Consider the following 23932-nt stretch of genomic DNA (forward strand, 5'->3'; position numbering starts at 1 on the left):
TCTTTCACCGGTTGTACAAATAAAACAAAATAGAAAAAAATATCAATTTTCAAAAACTCGAGGGGAATCAGTACCTTTGCTATAGTTACTTTTTGGAATTGTTAATAATAAGAAGTAATTGAGGAAGTAAGAAAATCAGTGAATGAAGAAGTAACCAAGTGAATAAGAAAGAAAATACGTCAGTAACTAATAAACACGTTGTGCAATTTCTAGTAAAAATGGAAAAGATAAATCACGTTTTCGTTGAAAATCTAATTATTTTCCATAAAATACATCGTTCTTACAGACTACACCGCGTTCCACCGGTCGACAGTAGGTTCAGCGAGAGTAAGAAAATCCCCCGGAACTCAAAGATCACCGGTTCAGTGGCGTTTGGGGTGGCGCTACAAACAACAGCGCACGGGGCGTAGACTTAGGATGGCCACCAGGTCGTCAAGGTAAACAGGCGTCCCAACGGTGGTGGGAACCGGCTGTTGACCGGCAATGCCGGGGGATCGTAAAGTGAGCCGACGCTTATCTGAATTTCGCGCTCTCTCTCTCTCTCTCTCTCTCTCTCTCTCTCCTTTTCTCTTTGTCTCTCTACATACTGCACACGAACCGGTGCTCTCGTGCACACCCCGTAAACCGGCGCGATCAATTCTGCAGGGGTGAAGGTTTGTGTATCTTTGTCACTTCATATTATCGTCCAGCCGGCCGTAGAGGCGCATCATCTGCTGTTCTTCCGGTTGGACGAACGGGTTGACCGGTAGATTGTCCTTGGCGTTGCTGAACGACATCTCGCAGCGCAAGCATCACCGGGTTAGCTTAGGAAGACACCGATGATGACAGTGACACGGTGACACTGAACATGAAAATTGCGGCCACAATGTTGGTTCTTGAACGTAAACGTGGTTGGCGAATTCAGGGCGCGCTGATTGCCACCCATCAGTGCCTTCCCTTTTTTTTTACGGTCCGTCAATCCTTCCGTTGCCCTGGGCCGCAAGATCCGCGTCGTGATTCGATTAACTCAAATTGATACAATTTCATAAATTCGCATGCCGTAGGGGTTGGCGCGAACGCGATGAAACACACGGACACGGACTCTAGCGCTGTCCGTGGCCGTTGACACAAAGAAAATTAATATGTAGCGCTAGTTCTTCGCGGCCAGCCCATGTAGGGGATGGGTTTTAGGGCAGGTGGTGTCCGTCGTCCCTCTTCAGAAACGGGCAGATCGGAAACCTCTCCACTAACGGTAGTGTGGCCGATAGTCGGAGCATCGCTGCGCTAACTATGACGCCATAAGCTCTAGCCGCAACGGACGGACGGGCTGCTTCACCTCGCGAGGGGCATTTTTGATGATAAAAATCAGAACCAGCAAGCGTGAATACCAACCCTCGCATCAATCTGCCAGTCCCCGGATGAACTCAATTAGTATTCTTGCGATGATTCTGTTTTCCCGTAGGTCCATTCGTTGCTGGATTTGCTACGTCGCCTGCTATCGGTTGCCTCTGCGAAAGGTAAATCCAAAATTGTACGCCCGGACAGGCCGGACCGAGCAGAGCTGCGATTTATTTATGCGCTGGGCTAATTAATGGGCAATGCAGGCGCGGGATCCGCGCCGGGTTCTGAATGCGACGTTTCTAGTTTACCAATGCACGATCCGCGTAGAGCGGCGTGGTCCACATGCGTCATGACGTCTCTTTGGAGATTAGTAAAGAGGCGTTAAATGTATTCAGCCACATTGTTGCTTGCGAAGTTGAGCGGATCCAAAAGCGATTGGTCATAATTTCCGGCTAATAAAACAGCCAGCATCACGGAAATGTGAACTTTTGCTGAGATCAACTTAATTGGAGTAACACGAATACTAAAGAGACGTTGCCTTTCGGTGATGGTGTTATGTCCTCCACACATCTTTTTCATCAATTGAATTTATTAGGATTGCAGTCAGGAGCCTGGCTTGGTTTTATTACATTTGCAAGCATTTTAAAACGGATCTTGCACAAATAAACTGATACTGCTTGTGCTATCCTCTCTCTACTATAATCTGCTACATATTCGTGGAATTTTATTAATGCCCACACGTACAAACATATACTGCTCTTCGGGTTAGTAGAAAACGGCGCATAACGCCGGTTTAGATAATAACGCTGTGGTTTGGTCCTTTTACCATTGATCGCATTTTTCTATTCAACTAGTACAGCTAAAACGTTATAAACAAGTTAATAAGGCTATCGAATTGAGTCTGTTTTACTCAGTTTGCCTAGCCTCATTAGCGATAAACTAAAACAATCGAATTTGAGTGCCAAATGAATAATCAGTTATTTTTACAGGCAGCTTCGATTCGCTATAAAATCATTTCGAATTTACGAAATGGAATCGGTATCAAATTGATGGTGATTCAGTTGAAATCAACCAAAGGCAAGAAAATGAGGGTCGGAAGAAATATGTGATACTTTTAATTATTAAACCATCGTACCATCCCCACCTCTGATGCTTTTCTCGAAACGGTTGTGACTGTCACGTCATGTTTTAACAAGGAAACTTCGGACGCATCGCATGCTTCTCGGCCTTGTGCTGTTATGTGACGCTCGAATGTGAGTTAGAGTCTTGCGAGGTAACAGAATGGTGACAAATTTTACGTAATTTTGTAAATAGCCAACATAATAGCGATCAAACATGCATGCACCTGGTGCACTGTTTAAGTTTTGGGAGAAAGTGATTGGCTCTCAACTTGACTATTAAAACAAACATTTGCAACAGATAAATAAATTAAACTAAAGGACAAGTGAAGCATGAACCACGCGGAAGATTCGCATTCATCCATAGGAAGGTTTATTCATAGTTAGCAGTATAACTTAGCGTTGGCTTACAATCGATAAATATCCTATAAAACTCCATCGCAAAAAAGGTCGATAGCAGTCTTAGCAATTCTGTTGTTGTCTATTTCTGTACTACCATACCGGTTCACACTTATTCCATGTAGTGTTTTGCTGAGAAACTTTGAGATGCATTATCTACTAATGCCACGCTTGATCCCCTAATGTTGTTCGGTATTGTACGGTGCGGGCCTGTTGAGCGATTCATTTTGTGCGTATACTAATTGGTTACTGAAATCCAAACATCGAAATCGACTGCAAATTCGAATTTATACTTTGTTGCAGCATCAACCAGCAACCAGCTTTTGAGCAATCGTTTGCTTCCTATAGCGCACTTCTACTTCAAGGCGTTGTGTATCGGAATGGAAAGGCGAGACATTTATTTACATGAGTTGTAATGATGATGATTGATATGTGAGCAAAAGCGGTCCTAACCCGATCGATAAGGAACGAGAAGAGATTGCGTCTCGTAATGTCCATACGTTTCGCATTCAGTTACATTTGTAAACGTACATGAGAGTGATGTACAACCTAAACCTGCGCAACGGCCCCCTGTAGTCTGTATGCCTGTAACACCTGTGCAAACATCACAAGCACAAGCACCTTAGTCTAGCTTTTCGCTGTTGGGCATGCATAGAAACAGCTTGCAGCATAGTGTGTTGAATGCTTGCGACTTTTCCGTTAACCAGCTCCAAGGTTTACCGATCGTGACGTAGTACACCGGAATGCCAAGCAGAATAATCGCGGTACCAATGCCCACCTCCATCGGTGACTCAAACACGGAAAATATCACCAAAAATCCAGCCACTAAGAGAAACACGATTGGTGCAATGAGAGAAACCTGAAAGAAGGAAACCACGGGAACGATAATGTAAAGTATTGATTGGTGGCGATGGTTTTCCGTTCAGACCTTGATTGGGCGGTAAGTATCTGGTGCCTTCTGTCGTAACCGCAAAAGTCCGGCGACTGAGATGAAGATGAACAGAATCTCCACGTAGCTGACATAGTTGATGATCGCAAATACATCTCGAATGAATAGCAGCAACAAGGTGAGGGCACACTGTGGAAGAGCAAGGACAGAGTTTAAATCATTAAACAGTTCTATTCGTAGTTACGGGCCAATAACTGTTTCAAGCAATTACAAGCCATATTTACCAAAAACAGAAGCGAAGGTATCGGTGTAAGACAGTTAATGTTGATGAGCGAAAGCGCCGCTGGAAGATGTCCGTTTCGAGCACCGACGAAGAAGAGTCGCGAAGACGCAAAGATGGCACCATTCAGTGAGCCAAAGGTGGAACAAGCCACAAACAGGGGCATGGTCCAGGCCATGAAGCTCAGCATTTTCTCTGCAAAGGTCACCTGTTGGAACGATGAAACATTGTTAAGGACATTGGTTACCCCCTGGGCATTCCATAGTTTCGTTACGTACCGCCACGGCTTGCGAGGAAAGCATTTCGTCAGGTGGAAGCACGGCGAAGTAGGCAATGTTGGTTATCACGTAGATGATGGTCACGAGAGGCATGCTGATACAGATGGCTCTCGGTAGATTGCTGCAACAAAAGACATTCGCAGAGAGTTAAAACGCTTACTCTTCGTCGTCGTCGTCGTCGTAGAACAAGTTGTATGATTATTTACCGGTAGGGATCCTTCAGCTCTTCCGTCACAAAATTCAGATAGTTCCAGCCCGAGTACGAAAACAATCCGTTGTAGAAGGCGACGGCAATGAATCCCGGTTGTATTTTCGAGTTGGCGAACGGTGATTCAAGCAACTCCGTATTTCCACTCAGCAAATGATAAGCACCGGCACCGGTAATGACGAGTAGGGCCAACACCTTCATCCCGGTGAACGTCTCCGTTACCCGTGCAACCCATTTCACATTGCGACAGTTGATAGCCGTCAACAAGCCTACAGGTGATAAAAAGAAAAGGAAAGATTCGAACACTTAAGGACCTTCCCTTCATGATACACGTTGGCGGACCCACGTGAAGTTGTACCGGCTACGTACAGGTTATAACGGCCGCCAGCAAACGAACAGACTCGTAGGGCGGCTCACAGGTGGGCCACAGTGGCTGCAGAAGATACTGCGCGAACGTGATTGCGGTAATTGCATTCCCGGCCGGGACGAGAATCAGAAGGGCAACCCACAGGTACAGGAAGGCGGGCAATGGTCCGAATGCTTCACCGATGTACGCGTAATCACCACCAGACTTCGGTATCATCGTTCCTGTGGAAGATGTCAGGAAAGGGGACAGACAAAACATTATAATTTCATGTGAAAACCTCCGTCCCGGAATGTGGCCCCAGGAAGGATGCATCAGTTCGCCGCAAAAAACCGGTTCTTATGATTGGCCCAAATGCAGGAGCATCGGGCACAGCATGCATGCGCTTTCGAAGGCTATGAGGGATGGGAACATATTTTGTAGCTTTCAAAAACAGGCAGATTTATTGGCCGAAAGCGAAGAATCCAATAATCAGACACGATACATTCCGCGACACAGCGGTAGCGCAGAGCACAAGGCGGCCGGTTGGGGCATTGCAAACAGCAGGGTTTCGATATGCTGTGTCTTGTCTGGATGTCTGGATGCTTTATACAATGGTAAGAGTTTTGTTAATTTTGCTCTAAAAGCTTGAACAGGAATTTGAATTTTCCAATGGTTACACTTGGTAGCAATCAAATAAGCGTAAACAAGCAAATCAAGGACGATAGACAATATTTTTAACAATGAGTTTACTACTAAAGTCGGTGACAGTAAATCTTGGAACAGAAAATAAGCATCTATCGGGATATACTACTGTGTCCAAAAAGTAAGGTGACATTGGATGTATTTTGAAAGTTCCTTAATTTTTCTTCCAAATCAATTTTTTTGCCATCAATGTAATCCCTCCCAGACACAATGCACTTATGCGGACGAATTTTCCAGTCTTCTAAACACGCGAAAATGTCGTCTTTAGGAATAGCCTTCAACATCTTTTTCGCAGCGGCTTGAATCTGCTCTATCGTGACAAAGCAGTGTCCCCGGAACAAAATTTTGGGCTTGTCTAATAGCCAGAAGCCAAATGTAACCAAATCAGGCGCATACGGTTTTATCGGAACGATATGAGTGAAAATATTGGCAAAAAAGTCACAGAAAATCAACGAAGTGTTAGATGGTGCATTATTGTGATCGAGCGCTGACGCGCTTAAGACGAAAAACATCCTTCCAAATGTAATTATCGGATATGTTTGATATGCAAATATCATCAACAAAGTCTCTTGTTGTTTATCGACGGTTTTCCAACACCAAATCTTGGATTTTTTGGACGTGAACTGCATCGATTGTCGTTGGTGGTCGTCTAGAGCGTTCTTCCTCTTCAAAACGTTCCCGACCCTCCTGGAAGTCTTTCCACCAAGTGTAAATATTTTTTATTGACGTAGTATCGTCACTAAAGACATTCTGTACTATTCGCATTGGTATATTTGCAGCAGAAAAAATATTTTTAATGCAAATTCTTTGTTTAAAAATTTGCGACATGGAGAAAAACGAAGAATGCACTTTTAGCAGTTCACAAACAAATACGTATCTCAAACACTAGTGAATATTTTGACGTGAAACTTGCCATGTTTGTCAATAAAAGTGCTGACAACATATAAAAAATATAAAACTAAAGATATCCTTTTACGCGGGCAATTTGGACACCGTGTCACCTTACTTTTTGGACACAGTAGTAGATAAGGATTGCAGGAATAACAAAGAACATAAATTTTAAAAAATAAGTAAACAAGCTAATTGATAATGTAAAATAGTTTCATGATCTTGAGTCAGTGGAAAAAAGGCAAAATGCTCAACCGAAAATGTAAGAAAAGCAATAAGCACCAATCACTCCAACAAGAGCAAACAGGGCCAAAAAACAACACTTATTGTGTAGAAGGTTTACAAATGATTCCAAGGGATGTCGAAGGCCACAAACGGCTCTGAACACATTTAACTACAGTCGACAGCTGAAAATGTGTTCCGGTGGGATTGTTGCTTTCCCTTATCAGCTGTTTGCAACATCGGAAACCACTTCCACCAAATAAAGTAACAATTAACCGTTATCAGCACTCGCTGTCGCTTCAATCACTGTGGGGTAAAACGGTCATGCTGTTTGTCCGCGGTATTGCGGTATTGATGTGTCTTTCGATGTATGCCGCACAGTTTGAGTAATATGTGCCCGGTTGTGAGGTTTTTTTCCTCAATTTACTCCAAACTTCCTCGCTACTATCTCATTTGAATGGGAGATAACGGTTCATGAGTTCAGAGACCTAGCTGAGACCAAACAGCAGGACATGAGGTAAGTACCGGACCGGAATCTAAGATTAAATACGTACCAAGTTCCGCGTAGCAGAGCGCACCGACCATACTGAGCACACCGGACAGTATCCATACGATGATCGCCTGACCAATCGAGCCAGAGTAGAGCAGGACACCCTTCGGAGAGACGAATATTCCAGCACCGACTATAACGCCGACGATGATTGCCACTCCGTCCATGAGGCCCAGCTCCTTCTTCATCTTAATACCACCGTCGCTACCAGCCCCTTCCGTTGCCATTTTCGCTTCCTCACTTTCGCGACGAAAGCCCTGCTGGGCTGGCCGGTTGTCTAGATCGCCCACCTTAGCCATCGTTATCGGAACACACGCCACCAGGGACACACCACACAACGACCTCCACTACCGTAACACTACCACTACCTCCACGCACGGCTTTAAAACTTCCGGCAAAATACACACACGGTAAGGCAGAGCATAAAGGCACATAAAAGTACTTGAAGAAGGCTTCCCGGCGCACCTCCCACGCATCACCAGGTGTCGATAAAAGGCACACACGCTACGGCTAGCAATTGATTCCGGCCAGCACCATAGAGCACCACTTTGCTTGAGTTTCGATGACGATCGATAGAAGAACGATCATGCCGGCTGTCAGCTGTAGCAATGGTGTATGTGTGTAGATCCGTTCCGTGCGTTGCTTCTATTCCCTCTTTCCGTAAGTTTTCTAATCCCGTTGCTGGTGCTAGTGATTGCGTAAATCTAAAAAGAGTAACAGAAGAACGATGAGTTAGATAAAGCGATAATTAGATCGAGAGAGCAATTAGATAATCCCATCCAAATGGTAATCGAATAGAAGCTCAACCAGTCAAGCACCGTGATCGTTGCTGTGTCTTCAGCCGGGATCAACACCATCGACTGATCGCGCAGTGCAGACCAATCTCTGTACGAATCATTTTGCAGGCTTCTTGTAACGGACGAACACATACGAACCTCGTGCTCAGGACAACCTCTCCGGTACCTGCGGTTCTACACCGGTTTGCAGTGTGCAAATCCAACGTAACCGCAACGATGGCTGCTGCCATCCGAAATACGATCAATCGAGAAAAAATCGAAAAAGAACGTTTTTCGTATCCCTGTGTGCACTGCACGGTGTACGATCATCGCGTAACGTCGGCCTCGCCGGTACTTATTTAATTCCGGTGCTTTCACATATACGCCACGCACCACGCTTCGTTTGTCCCCCTCTGTTTTTGGTGCGAGTGCAAATAGCAAACGTTGCTGAATGCGTGGAGAGCCAGTTCCAACAATATACACCGTGGCAGTGTGTTTAAGCCGTTAGTCTGTGACCGGGCTGAACTTGGTGGCGAGCACTTCCGTGTATGTTCGGTTTGTTTGTTTTCGTTCCGCATGCTCGGCACTTTAGGCGACGGCGGCGTCATCGGATACCCCAAAACGAACGGGTTTTGTGCTATTTAAATGGGAACATTTCCTCTGTTTCATCCCTTTCTGACCTACTGACGAGTCTGTCGCCAGATGTTTAACTAATTATACTTTTTTGCGAAAGTTGAGTGCTACAGAGTTCCAGGCCATTGATTTAGAAATTTCAAAAGGAACATATTTCATGTGATTTTAAATTACAGATAAATGACTACACAATTCTGGAGTCTACAAATAAACCAGAAGGAAGTTTAGTTAAGTACTATAGGCTAATAGCCATCAAAGTAATAGGAAGCAGAAGCAACTAACTTGAGAATTTCAGGATCTAGGATGTGGCATGTTTCATTAAAAAATCTACCGAAGGTTACAAGTTGCCGCCACAACTAATGATTAATTTTATAGAAAATAGATGTTTACAGTCAGATGATAGCAATTATTGACCCAACCCATGTCATACACAGGAATTGATCAATAAAATTCGGGGTGTAAAGGCCGCTTAACCAACTCACAGGATAGTTTTTCAATCACATGCAGCTTTAAGGCATAAGAGAATTATACATGCCAAATAATTTTTTTTAATAAAAGACGCTTTTACACGTGGCAAACATCCTAGTTTGTCTAGGAGAAGGATCTTCGAACGGTTCTGAGTAGAAATCAAGGCCAAAGGAGCGATACTGTGGCAACCTATTGTCTGTCTAGTCCCGATATACAGCTCCCAGGAATCCGGATCGGAACCGTACCAAGCCACCGCACACAAACGCCATCCATTAGGCCGGATAATTCAATCAAAATCACATCCACTTTGCCGAGGGCCGGGCGATAAATCATCCACCACATGGCTTCCCTGCGTTCCACGGCTTGCGGTGCGTATCGTGCCGACATCTTCATTAGCTGCGCGGTCGTTCCGGCCTTTCATCCGACGATCCGGCAACGAGCGGTGCCTCCCGAAAACCCCTTCACCGCCACATGGTCTGAAACCGAAATTCCGGACCAATTTCGTCGCTACGTCGCCATCAATCGGCTCTCCGAATCAGCACTTACGGAGTCCAAGAATGCGCCATTCTCGCTCCTCCTTTGTATACCAACCAGAATAGAATTTATGCAAACTTTGCGCACTTCGCATAGTGTGCCACGGACAGGACAAGACGGCGGTTCCGCCTCTATTCTCCGACTCCGGTAGCGACGATCATCCGCGTTAAATGTGAACCGCGCGTGTGTTGAAAAGTGTGAATTTGCGTCTCGTGGCTGACTGCCATTGGCGGGTGCGCAAATCGGATAAGAAGAACCTACGGCGTTCTCGCCGGTCCCCGCCACTTCAGCCCATTAGTGGAGCAAATGAGATTTGATTAGCCCCAACGTGTATGCGCCACTGTGGCCACGTATACGCGTACCTCCCATTGTCCACGCGGCCATAGTAGATTGCTTTGGGCAATTGGAAATGGTCGCAGTATATGCGACGTATTAGCAGCCGAGCAAAGTTGTTGCTTCGGTCGATTAGATTCCAGTCTGCAACTCAACCAAGAGCCGGGAGCCGACGGATTTAGGGCGGGAGCACGTGCACATCATCAGAAAAAGCACGGCCAGCGTGCTAGTTGCCCGACTGCAAGGATGTTGCACAAATCGGGATCCACGCACTCCACAAGAATATTCCAAAGGCAAGGAGCCCGTGTTAAAGCCGATGGACCACTTTCGTCTGACGCAATACGATGCCAGTATGAACTCAAACACAGAAGCCGCTAGATTTCGCAAGAAGGCATCTCACCAGGTGAACATTTCGATCACCTCACGCAACACAGCCTGCTTATACTTGAAGAGTTCTGGGCTCCTCCAGACAGCAACACCATTTCACTTTGCTCTCCATGTGCTTTTCCCAACCGCAGGCGCTTGGTTTTAACGATTTTCTCCGGTTTCACTTAATCATCCACCCCAATGGGGAGCTCCATTTGAGTTTTCCCTGATTTCTCCGAAAATCATCCTCTCGGAGAGGGTCGGTCGGGGTTGCAACTGCAGTGCAGCATAGAAAGTGCCGCGTCGGCGAACTCCCATCTGCCTCCATCGCTTGTTGCTTTTGCGCTCTTTTTATCGATTTCCATCGTCTGCGGTTGCGGCACCACGTGTACACAACTTCTCACATTTCGCGCTCCGGAGCACGCTATCCGTCGCCGGTTTTTTTTTCTTTTTTTTTTTTTGTTGGCATCCGAGGTGAGGTTCTAAGCGTTCTTCTTCGTTCCGGTTCGGTGCTAGAACGAATCGACCGAGAACGGACCCAGGATTGGACTTACCATGCGAGACTCGTGCGTGGTGCTAACGGGAACGGAACACAATAATATCCGGACCAGCTCGTCGTCGTCCGGTCGGATGAATCACACGCTTAGAACATACAACATAATGCTAATGCAATAAACAACGAAAGGCGAGACCGCGTGCGCCGGGAGTTCTGAGCGTTCGGTGGTGGTTGCACACGTAGACGGGCGCCCCCGGCAGCTGATACGGAAACCGGGGAACAACCGGCGGCACCAATACCAGCATCCTAAGTTATTAGGTTGTTTCATGAGTATTATGTTCTTTTGATTAAATACCGTTTTTAAAATTCTTAGCGAGAAGGTAAATCAATGATAAATATCAATGTGCTCTAAGTTCTTTTGCCATTTGGTTGGCTTCTTCAGGATTCATCGGTCATAGATTTTCTGTTTTTATGATGAAAAACTGTCCGATTTCACAGTGTCATTTTCCTTAAAAGTTCTACCATACAAGGAGGTTAGCAAAAATCGAAAAAATGTATGCGATGTAGCGTGATCCTTTTCTAGTGCTATTATTATAAACAATGCAACTTTAAATATAGTGATGATTTGCTCAAAAAAATGCCGAATTCATAAAGCAAAAAGCAAATCACAAGTGTTAAAGTGGATTTGTAATTTTGCTTGAATCCGCCCGCTTGAATAAAAATAGTTACTTCTGTAAGAAAAAAAACGCAATCACTTATGAAACAACCTAATATGCTTTATGCTTTCTGTGCCGGGCTGCACCAATACTACCACGTGCCGGAATAAAAAACCACTCAATTTAGTTCGTGAAATAGTCACAAAATTTCCAGAGCAAATCTTTTTTAATTGAACAGGACCTTTCCAAGATGCTTTAAACCTTAATAAGTGCACGAACTTAACACTTAACTTAATTTAAAAAAAAATTAAATCAAAATTTTCATTCATTTTTCTAATCATCGCGATCCATTTTTTCTACATGACTTCACCTAAAACCCACTTAAAAAAGAAAAACGGTTGACCTGTTTTTAGTTGCTTTTTCTGGGCGATGAAGCAGTATTCTGGGGCTTTTTAGTCAAATATTTTCTGTTTTTTGACCTGAAGATTGGTAGAAACGCTTCGATTTATCGCAATGCTTCAATAAAACGCAACTCTGGAATATAGGACAACTTATTAGAACTGCACCAGAAAATTAGGACCTTCCTTCTGGTGTTGTCTCTCGGTAGCATCCCCTGTGCTCCTTCTTTCATTTAGCTGCGTGCGGAAACGTGAAGAAGCGCTCTCCAGGTCAAGATAATACTGCGCTGAAGTGACACGTCACAGACAAGTAAGTTGAAGATTAAACACTCCTTATCTGTAGCCCGAGAAACTCCCTCATTGATGGTAGCAAAGCTCTCGCCGAAGCCGGCACACCGTCAGATTCCTTATCAGATACAGCATATCAAGAGCGGCATTTTAAAGAGATGGTGGAATAAAACATTCTTCTCTATTTACTTACCCAAACCTCTAGGAGGGTATGCACCGATCAAATGGCAAACAGTTCTTTCACGTTCATGCAAAGCGCAGATTTATGCTTGATTAAGTAACAAACCATTATAAATGTTTATGCTGTATCTTTCCAATTTTATTATTTTCCAGGCATACCAATTTGTACAAAAGTCAGATGACGAACTTAACTACCTTAATAGAACAATACCTTTAATATAACCTTTAATAGAATAATTGTTTGAATGCTGTTAATTCCATTTTGCGATCATTGAGTTTTCGTAAAATGTCGTCATAGTATGGCCTGGAATTCCAGGCGCGTGAAATAATTCGTTCGAATTCAAGGATGAATTCATTTAATTTCTCTAAGTTCCACGTATCTTGTATATCACCATTAGCTTCTATGCCCAATTGATCACGGATTATGTGTTCGACTATTCGTTTGTGGCCGTTTTCCACAGCCAAATGCAGAACACTTACACCTCTCCGACCATAAACACCGTAGCAGTCCACATTCTTCTTATGCATAAGGAATACAAATAATTTTAAAGTATTACTCCAGCTGTCATAAGACATCGGTTCTGATACGCAATAGTGAGCGGCATTCCACCCTTCATCCGATTCAATTCTACTGGGATCAAAATTGCTCATAAGATATCGAACCATCTGCTCGTCCCCAGCCGCACAATAAAGATGCAACAAACTAGTTTTCTTTTCATACGCGCTTTCTAGGAATTCATAAATCAAAATTTTATGGTCAAAACGTTCTATTCTGTTAAACATTTTCATGATTGCTATAACTAACGATTTATTGAAGATAGGCTTAAGTTTGTCAACCAAGTATTGTGTCATTACGAGCCTCTTATGCACCAGTGACAGAATAAGCAACGGTATCCAACCCTGGTATTTGGACACTCTGTGGTCCGTTTGGTCTAGTACTGACCACTCTATAAGGCCCTCGTCAATCTCGCTATCGTAACAAAATTTCGATTTAATAGGTGATGGATCACGTTCGGCATCTCCACCAAGAAGTCTAAAAAATGAACGAGCCAATGTTTCATATTGAACCTTCATGCTAGATTGAATATCTGGTAAGGTGCTATAGTGATCAACTAGCACATTGAACAAACTGTTTCTGTTTCGTCGGATGCATTCCATCATGCAGCCAAACAATTCTCTGCTAGAGCTACTAGCCAATGCTTGGCTCGTTTGACGCGAGTACTCCGTGGTCAGATACTCCAATGTTGAAACAGATCTATACTTGATCGCTGTTCGACAGGTATCTACTTTCTTTGCTTTATTTGCATGTTTAATATTTGCTAGTAAAAACCTATCAATGGGTTTGGCTATTTTATTTAAGAGTTTTTCAGATTGTGCATTGAATGGAAATTTTTCTATCATTTGCTGCAGCAAATCATAACATTCTTTAAATCTTTCACATTCATTTACATTCAATATTTTCTGTTCGTCGATTTCGTCAATTCCAAGCCGTAAGCGAATGAGGTACTCCACCGTTTTTACGTATCCAAACTCAACCGCAACTTGAATGACACTCTGTCTTCCGTCATTAGCTTTGAAGCAGAGTTCTTCGACCGTAACATCGGCCGTACTCTCATCGTTCTTAAGCACCCGTTCTAGCATGTAATGAAATAAATATTCATTTTCGATACAGCAAACTTCAAGCGATTGTTCAGAGTTTCGCGAAACACAGTAATGGAAGACATTCCACCCGTTCTGCTTATTAACGGTCGTGATATTGAAAATCTCTTGCTTAATCAAGAAAATGGCCATACAGTTGAGTCTATTTGAAACTGCAAGATGTAACAAATTTGTACCATCGGCATCTATTTCGTAAAGATTGGAAGTTCGTTCGAAAAGATATTTATACATTGAATCAAAATCAGCCTTACAGAACATACATTCATTGCTTTTCCACGAGGCTGCGTGTGCATTTTTCATAATAAAGAACATTAACTTCTGATCGATGTTTAAAGCAAATGTATCACACAAGTACCTGATGGCTGGCTCATGTGTGAGGCTCACCGCGAGGACCACAAGCTTTATAATGCATAAATCTTCCTTTGATTTATTATTCGTTAATTCTGCTACACCATAGCTCAACTCAGTGTAGTAATATATTTGACGTGTATCTACACTGCGTGGGTCAAATCTTTCGGCATCACATTTGTCAAAAATGTCGTAAATAAATTGCTCTTCCGTCTCATTTTCGTTACGATTTTTTATGTGATAGTCGATACAATATTGACGAACCATCCATTGGAACAACCGAAAATCAGATGAATTCAAGCTCTTTTTTATGCATTCTAACCCATTTTTACCATGAAACGATGACACGATCGTGCTACGAAAGTCACGATGTAAATAGTATATCAGGCATAGGGAACCGCAATCCGCCGCAATTTTGTACAACTCTACGACATTTTCTTGAAGTAACAAAGAAATTCTATTTGCATTTTCAGCGGATTCATCAGGGTTTGCAAATGAAATCTTAGAAATTTGCTTGAGTAGCTTAGAAAGCACTTCACGACAGCACTCCGTTTCTAGGAGACAATTTGATATCTTGTAAATTGCACGACAGCAAAATATTAAACTTGGTAAGGCATCCATTCCTAGGCTTTCTATGGCATTCAAATAATTGATATCTAATTTCCGAGCCACTATGTATTCCATTATACTTTTGTGGCCATTTGCGATTGCAAGATGCAGAATGCATCGTTTTTTCTTATCAAAAACATGAAAACAATTCATCTCAGTTTTGTTAAACATGCAGCGAAACAATTCTAGCATTGTGTCCAGAACATTATCGTCATCACAGCGTGGCCGTGAAACACATAAATGGAACACATTCCATCCATTCAACTCATCAACAGCTTGGAAATCGATAGTGTATCGCTCAATTAGACATTTAGAGAATTTAAAAAGGTTAGTTAACAGGGCAAGTCGAAGAATTTTATTCCCTTCGATGTCCCCTATGCTTGATGCCTGTGTCAGGAGATATTCATATGTTTGTTCTACATTTCTTTCTAAATTATTTTTTTGTTTAGAAAACAATTTGTGGGATATCATTGCAAGATAGTAAATAAAACCGACAGTAAGATTCAATCTAAAGGCCTCTTTCAAGTACCGCAACATTGATGGTCTTCGTTTGACTATGGTTAAAACTAACACCAAAACTATTTTGTTACTATTCACAATATCGACTGTGATTTCAGTTGGAATATTCAATAATGCTTTGTGAAGATATTGGTCAAGTATGTAGATATCGTTTTCAACAACTGCATTAGGAAAATAATTTACATTATCATCATCATCATTGCTTTCATTTGAACACGATTTAAAATTGCTAATGTTAACAGTTAATTGAGAAATGTACAGATCGACAAAACATTTAAATTCATTTGTGTAATTTAAATCCACAGTATTTAGTATGCATCTCCAAAGATTGTCGTGACTTAACAAGGATGCATCAAGCTGAACAAAAAAGCTTAACACAAAAATTGATTTCTTTTCCAACGCCAATTCGAACAATGAATTTCTTACCATGTGAACGAATTGCTCTTGATCAACCATCTGTTGCTTTATACTATCTAGCATCCAAACCGAATCTTCTTCGATAATGTATTCTAAGATGGAATGTTCTATGTAACAATGCTCATGTCTCGAGATATTTTGCCGATTGAATGGTCCTGCGATATGTGCGGATGACTCATTGTTCAAAACCTGCGCCACATTATGACAAAATTGTTTCATGTTTCTACCGACATCGTCAGATTCATACTCAATTGCTCGTCGGCTTAGATATTCCATAGCGTATTTGGCATACCTTGCAGCCTGGCGAATTTTAACTTGTCCAGATGAAACTAACTGTTCATACAGAATACCTATGTTTATTGATGCCCCATGATGCAAAAGAAAACATATAAACTCGGAGTGCTCGGTAGGGTTATACAAGAAATGGACATTGATATGGACCGCGCAATCAAAAGCAGTGAAACCAAATAATCTTTCTTTGACTCTTATCATGTCAGATAAACTCTTGTTTGATTCAACAAAATTGGGTAACAAGTTGCCCCAGTATTTAAATTCCACATAACATGCCAAAAGGTGTAATAGAGTCCTATTTCCACCATCCTTTTCATTGAAAGTAGTAAGATTTCCGGAAACTAATGATTTTATCGTTTCCCAATCGTGCTCAATGACTGCAAGATGAAGAGGATGGTCTTTAGCCAGAATTTTATCAACATGTTTTCGTAGGCCATTTTCCTCCCAAAACGACTGTAGACTAGATATTTTTATCTCTCGTTTATGCTTCCCTTCCATTTGTCGCTGGATAACCCACCAAGCAGCCAAATACTCGGCGAATGTTCGATGAATAAAAATTGGTGTACCGTCCTTAATTCCATGGATAATGCCAGTTTTTTCTCTGGCTTCTTGTATGTGCTCCATGCAATCGCTTGCCTCACACATCTCAGATGCTGATAAGATAGATTCTACTTCATCTTTGCTAAGCAAAACCCACAATGCTACAAGTCCATGCTGCCGTTTTATTTTTTCTATCTCTTCCTTATGTTTGTCTATTAAAATAGGATTATCAACTGCATCTTGTTTTGCTCCAAACTTGCAATAAATTAACTGGATTTTCATTTCCACGAACTTTTCTATGATAAACGATGATTTGGACCTGTCTTTCATTGCTTCAAACAGTTCTTTGTTGACAGTTTTTAAAGGACAGTTTATGTATCGTTCAGCAAGTTCCAAAAACATTTCCACTGACATCATCAGGTTCAATGGAACGTTGCTCATTTCATCCAAATAATAAAGGATCAAAACACACAACGCTTTGTGGAAATCTACTATTTCTTCAGTGTCTATTTTCGTATAATTTAATTTCCTCTTCATCATCCTATATAGCATAGAGCCTTTATTTTGCAATGAGAGAGGTTTCAATTGAAAAAATGCTAGCTCTTTGAATGCCTTTTTAAATAGTTGTTTAAAGCCGTAAGGACGACTTGTGAGGTACATTTTTCTTAATCCATTAAATTGATCAAAATGAAAGAGAAGCTTCAACACCACATCCTTGTAATGCGGAGCTATTTCATCGAACCCATCCAACAGCAACACCAATTCACCTGCATTAAACTTTTCCTGGAATAACAACAGATGGATTAAGTTGTGTAACGACAAGTTATGATGTTTCATCAGTTCAACGTTCAACATTACTTTTCCATAAGAAAGAACTAAACACTCCGGGCATTTCTGAGCGTTTTTCTGTCCCAGAAGCGATGAATAAATAAGCGTATACAACAGCTGCAACGCTTCATTTTCATCGATGACTATATCAGACCCATTCTTTATGTTTTGTAAAAATGGTTTAAAATCGGAACAATGATCCGATAGGTTACATCGAATAACCCAGAAAGCCGGGTTTTGATTCCACAAATGCCAAGCCAACCATGTGAGACTCGTTGATTTTCCGAGTCCCGCTTCTCCTAATAATATCAAAACCTTTTTAACATCGTCCCCACCGGCAAGTTCCATTGCTTCCCCTCGCTTGTTTGCCTCTGTGAAAATACAATCGAATGTCAAAAGTTTCCTTATGCGTTCAGTTATTTCCACGAAGCTAATTTTTTCTTCTTGCATTTCACGTATGTCTTTAAGGATGTCGATCATTTTGCCACGATCTGATCTATATAGATTCTCTGCCTGTAGTTTTGTTTTCTGATCGATCCAACCACGTTGAACGTACGTGCTCTCAATTTCCTGATATGTCTGAATAATTGGGTTTTGTTCATTCATTTGCTTCCCGAAGTCCAACTCTTGGATAAATTCTTCGAGGGAAGTTTCAGCAAAATTGTTCTGAAACAGTTTGGCCGCCAAAATGGTTGTACCGCAAAAAGGAATGCTTTTATCGAGGAACTGCTTCCATGATTCGTCGGTTACATCCCGAATGCAAAAGCAGTTAAGATCAACTGAAGTTTCAAATACTTTCCTGACAAGAAGAACTTGTTTTGTAGGGGTATTTAGTATTTCTTTTTTCCATCTTCGTACGATACGTTGAACCGTTTTGAACGCTTCATGGCAAATAATGATCAAACAGCTTAGGTTCTCAGAGGTACTAAAAACATTTTCTGCTACTGTCGACTTATCAACGAATTCCTTATCGTCGAGCAATAAAGCATTATGAATATCTTTACGTTGCATAGCCAAAATGTCTGATATTAGCGTTACTCCCAATTGGATATCATATGCCTCAATTTCTAAGAGGGTCTCAGATTCAATTTGCTCATACAACTCCGATGCTTGAAGAGCTGCGGGGCGGATTCTAAACGACGAACCCATTACTTTCTTGCGGAGTTTATCAGAGGTACCTTTTAACTTAATATGTGCTAATGTGCTTTGAATATTCTCGAGATCATTTTTAAAATCATCTGAATGTAACGGCTTGGCAAATGGATCCATCAACCAATCAAAATTCGTTTTGAATAGTTTCTCAGTAACTAAATTCGTCTCTACACACCTTTTCCCCTGACTAGTATTACCTTCAGAATGCAAATTTCCCCAAAGTTCTGAAATTGCGTCATCTAGACCATGCTCACTAAAGGTGTCACAAACTAAACGAAATCGTTCGCAGAAGGAATTAAAAGATTCATCCACATTGTCTTCTGGAAATGAAGCTGAGGAAAAATATTGATTTTTTTCATCCGACAGAAAGGCTTCCGAAACATACACACGTTTCTCTTTCAAATCATCCCATACAGACCTTTCGATTTGAAATTCTTGTCGGTATTGATCTTCAAACTCCTTTCTAAATGCTTCATAGCTTGGCGAAACGTTAACGAAGGAAGAGTCTAAAAACCTGTCTGTAAACTTGAATGAAGGAACACTCGTTGAAATGTCTTCCTTATTGATAATACTAAGGATCGCCCCACGATACTCTTTGAAGAGGGGGTTTTGCCAGGATACCATTTCCTCCTTTGATTTCATTGCATTGATCATCAGTTTGGCTAATATGGCACGTTTATAATGAGTTTTAAGTTGATAACAAGTACCTCGAATTTGACGGAATAACGTTGAAATGTAGAAATCCAGCGATGTCGCTTTTGGGTCGATTGGTGCCCACATTACTTGAGCGTCGTCATCTACAACCGCGTTGGTGCAGATGATTAATCCTTCCAGACCAGTTTCAATTGTTTGTGGTTGTTGATCACGGAACGATTTGTAGTATTGTTCGATATAAAAATCATTTTTTGCATCCGCTATGAAATCGTTCGAAGTAATCTTGGGGCCGGTCGATTCGTGTTTGGGTTTTCCTTGAATCTCTGAAGATTTTTTACTGCCGTCATCCTGCAGCGCACTCTTATTTAGCTTATGTTTCGCTTGAATCTTCAGCGTTCCTGTATAGTCGCCTTCTCGAAAGGTATACACGATGTCATCGAACTTACCGGCCGTAGGATCCTCTGCTATGACCTTGAAGGTGAAGTTGCTGTTTGGTACTAATAATTTTCTAGCACTCGCCAGACAAACAACAATTCCAAGTTTCAACTGATACGATGTCCCATGCAGTGCATGTTTCAGACCTGATAGATTGCTCTTGATCTTGGAGGAATCTTGTTGGCCCTTTTTGTTGCCAGTTGGGCGTTTCGATGAACATGGATTCGCCATTGCGCGTTTCAATCGTATGTAGCTCAGGAAAGCTGTGTGCCTAGAAAAAGGGTACAAGTAGAATGCGGTAATTTAGGTGGCTAATGCTGTTACTCGTACGCTTCAAATTACTATTAAAGGTGAAAGAATCCTAAATACTTTGTTCACCCGATACGAGCAGTTATTCGACCTAGTAAACTAGACGATTGCCAAAAATTGCCCAGTTCGTTAAAATCACTTAGTGTCAACCAAGTTAAACGATACCCTTATACAACTGTAACATGCTTTAGCATGTAATGTACGAGTTATTCGATTAACTCAAGTTCGTCTGACGTTGAACCTCTGTACATTTTTATCTTCGACCAATGGTAAATTGAACCGATCGCTTACGATCAAAGGTCGGTTCTTATCATCAAGCCACGCTATCTTTACGATCCCCTTATCTCTTTGATGTTAAGCTGTAAGCTATTCGAGAGAAATCTCTATTAGTATGCGTTCGTGAAAAATATTTCAATAAAAAATTGATCATCAAAAGATGCGATTAAGTTAATTATTAATGCCTTTGATAATTTTAAAAACCTATTTTTCATTATACATTTTCTGATAAGTTACTCTTATTTTTTTATGGCGAATTTAAATTATTCATTCTTTTTTCTCCTGTTACCGTTTAGTTTCACTTTCTGTTCAATGTAACACACAGCCTGTGACTCATTTCTTCAACAAAGCGATCTCAATTACTAGGTGAGAAGTTTATCGATCATATGCACTTCGTTTTGGGCTACGTACCTTTGGTATGTTTTATTATTTCTCCTTGAGACGTTTAAATCACTTTTTAAATACCAATGAAGATTAGGTAATTGAACGTAAACCACCTTAAAGCATGCCTTACATGTATAACGGCTACTGCAAAAATGAACTTATAACGTATAACGTCAAATACGCCTAACGTTGAACCTCTGTACATTTTTATCTTCAACCAATGGTAAATTGAACCGATCGCTTACGATCAAAGGTCGGTTCTTGACCATTTTCGCTGATTACCACTCCTCGCTATCTTTCTGATTCCTTATCACGTTGATGTTGAGCTGGAAGCTATGCCTTGGGGAACCGTGGCTTAGTGATTTGCAGTTTTGTCCGCAAGATGGCCAAAGGCTAAGGAAATTCCGAAAAATAAATCACCAGTATAATACGGAACACGTTTCTAATCTAGGGAGAACACTTTCGATGGGTTTGTCGTTTGGGAATTGATGTAGTTGAAGCATAAATTACGTTTATCGTAATTAAAGAACATCCATCCAGAAATAACGATCTAGAAAATCCCAATGTTTTCATGAAACTTAATAGGTGAGGGAGGAATGTGAGGTGTAAGTGATGAGTATATGTGTTATAATTATACAAAGGACAGCGGAAAGCACAACGTAGCCATTGCAATGTAGCGATATCTCGTGTGTCGGTCGTTTTGAGTCCTGACGGAATCTCCATGGAATATATTTTCCTGGCCAGTTCCGGGGGTGTGTTATGAACAGATGGATTCGAAGGCACATGTTCCACCGCGTCCACTGCCAAGACAGGGCTCAATCGAGGTCATCGTAGAAAACTGCGGAGTTGCTGCCACGGTTGATCGATTTTTCATTTTCGAGTTCATTATCGCCTAAGAAAATCACCCAGGCGATCGCTTTATTGCTGGTGACAACAGACTTTTTTTCGGGGAAATAATCGACGAACCTCAAAAAATCGTTGAACACGATTGAGGCTTCAACTAACGCCTCGCCGGAATAAGCACATCATTGTTTTGTTCGAAAAGACATTACCAGCACTGTAGAGGTAAAAAAGTGGACTATGTAAGAATAAGCAATACTCAGGCCAACTTTTCCATTTCTTTTCTGAAATTATTTCCACACGTTTTTAGCTAACGACTCTAAAACAATAACCGAAACAAGAAAAAAAGTGCAAACATACAAAAAAACAAACGGTCGATTGAACGGAATAAATCGAGTCAAAACTGCAACAACTCAGCTATTAAATGTGATGGGTGTGGACTCGGCTTCAGGTGTGTTTTGGTAGCAACCGCGAAGGCCGGTATCGAATTTGGCTGTTTCCGTTAAAATGAATATCCTTTGTGGAACCTGTGGAGAACCGAACGGTGGTCCTGGTGAGATGCAAAGTATAGCTAACTTTTCGGAAATTTATTTCCTCCTCACTTCGATTAACGTGCACGAGTCGGAGGTGTTGGCGGCGCGCTTGGTTTGCTCCGATTGCCAAGAGAAGCTGCAGCAGTTGGAACAATTCCGTGCCTTATGTATTCGGGTACATGAGTCTTTGATGCAGGTAAATGTAAAGAAAACTCCGTCCGTTGGGGTAATTCAATATTCTAAACAATTAATTTTCACTACGTACTAGATCGCTGCGGACGAAACACAAGCTCCCGACGAGAAAAAGGATCTGCGCCTAGAATCCGTCAGTCCCAGTCCCGATCGCGATCATACGGCAGAAGAGAAACAGCTCGATACCCAATCCTGCGATAACGATGACGAGGAGGTGGTAACCGATGCCGTAGAAGATGAATCGAACAACGAATCGTCGGAAGTGCCCACTGGCAAAGTTTGTGAGGCGCTGGTTGAGGCCACCACCGTTCCCAACCGCGGCCGAGGGATTTTCCTGTTCGCCTGTACGAAATGCGAGAAAAAGTTCAAAACACAAACCCGACTCAATGGCCACCTGAGGGAACACCAGGGCCTAAAACCTGCCGTATGCGAGATCTGTGGAAAGGAGTTTATCAAATGGTTTAACCTGAAGATGCACATACGCCATAAGCACACGGACGAGCAGCAGCCCAAGATTCCGTGTGATTTTCCCGGGTGTGAGCTTACCTATACGACCGTAGCAAACATGCGGAAACACCGGAAATCGCATGATCCGAACTATTTGGCCCCCCAGCCTCAGCAATACATCTGCGAGCAGTGTGGCAAATCGTACACAACTGCAGGCGCACTAAAGGTATGGCACATACTAATAACGTTTATTGTAAGGGTTTGTAGCATTCCAGTCTGCCATTGTTACACAGGCACACACCTACTCACACACCGGTGATCGACCATTCGCGTGCACGATGTGCGAGAAGAAGTTTGTCAACAGCAACAAACTCCGGATACACATGATGCGCCATCAGGGTATTAAGAAGTACGAGTGCCCACACTGCGGTATGAAAAAGACGACCAAGAATGAGCTTCGGATACATATCAATCACCACACGAAGGAGCGCTTATCAATCTGCAGCACGTGTGGCCAGTCGTTTACCAGTTCAGGTGCGTCGTCACCACCGAGAACGAGTCTCCGGCAATTGAGCAATAATGGATCCTTTTTATTGCAGGAAATCTAGCAAGACACGTGCGCATAGTGCACCGGGGCATCAAAGCGTTCAAATGCCCACACTGTGGCCAATCGTTTGCGAAAGCGGAAACACTGAAACATCACGTGATGACGCACACCGGCGAACGGCCACACGCGTGTACGGAGTGCGGCAAACGGTTTATCCAGCTCGTAGCCCTTCGCACGCACATGAAAACGCATGCCAAGGCAATGGGCACGCCAGCACTGCGGTACGAAACCACAGTAAAACGCGATGGTCAATTGTGCAGCGATGAAGACAAAATCAACCCAATAGTATAGTCCCATTCGGGCGTACAGTACCGTAAGGAAGAGAACGCGAACGCTTTTCTTTTAGCACATAATGACCACATAGACATTTATTACATTCATCTCGGGTTGGGAATCAGAGTATCGAGAGGAGGAGAGACTGTTTACTGGAACTAGTGTAAAACACGCATCTATTCGCTGAGTTTGTGGTTAGTTCCACCTACCGCTCAGCAGATAACTAAACAAACCGCTTCGGAAGGAAACTATGGTCCCCTCCGTCTTGCGTACAGGGACTCAAACAGCACT

The 23932-nt window shown here is 42.3% G+C and overlaps 3 protein-coding genes across 4 annotated transcripts; 1 reads left to right on the forward strand and 2 right to left on the reverse strand.

The window, feature by feature from the left end:
* Nucleotides 1-2385: 2385 nt before the first annotated feature.
* On the reverse strand, nt 2386-11017 carry LOC125957821 (Y+L amino acid transporter 2). The gene is made up of 8 exons (XM_049690805.1): nt 10865-11017; nt 7205-7904; nt 4862-5080; nt 4491-4761; nt 4285-4405; nt 4011-4214; nt 3766-3915; nt 2386-3696 (listed from the first exon to the last, which is right to left on the reverse strand). Exons 2-8 carry the CDS (start codon nt 7497-7499, stop codon nt 3460-3462), a joined length of 1497 nt encoding a protein of 498 aa, XP_049546762.1. The 5' UTR covers nt 7500-7904; nt 10865-11017; the 3' UTR covers nt 2386-3459.
* Nucleotides 6569-23756, forward strand: LOC125957823 (gastrula zinc finger protein XlCGF28.1-like). Of its 2 annotated transcripts, none has more exons than XM_049690807.1 (5): nt 6569-7167; nt 21900-22318; nt 22391-22987; nt 23055-23295; nt 23361-23756. In XM_049690807.1, exons 2-5 carry the CDS (start codon nt 22097-22099, stop codon nt 23657-23659), a joined length of 1359 nt encoding a protein of 452 aa, XP_049546764.1. In that variant the 5' UTR covers nt 6569-7167; nt 21900-22096; the 3' UTR covers nt 23660-23756. The 2 variants fall into 2 exon arrangements, with proteins under 2 accessions (XP_049546764.1, XP_049546765.1); XM_049690808.1 differs by having other exon boundaries at nt 21900-22297.
* On the reverse strand, nt 12520-20882 carry LOC125957809 (uncharacterized). Its single transcript, XM_049690778.1, has 2 exons — nt 20777-20882; nt 12520-20051 (listed from the first exon to the last, which is right to left on the reverse strand). Exon 2 carries the CDS (start codon nt 20009-20011, stop codon nt 12554-12556), a length of 7458 nt encoding a protein of 2485 aa, XP_049546735.1. The 5' UTR covers nt 20012-20051; nt 20777-20882; the 3' UTR covers nt 12520-12553.
* Nucleotides 23757-23932: the final 176 nt, after the last annotated feature.

Source organism: Anopheles darlingi, chromosome 3 (genome assembly GCF_943734745.1).
Source record: "Anopheles darlingi chromosome 3, idAnoDarlMG_H_01, whole genome shotgun sequence".
NCBI lineage: Eukaryota > Metazoa > Arthropoda > Insecta > Diptera > Culicidae > Anopheles > Anopheles darlingi.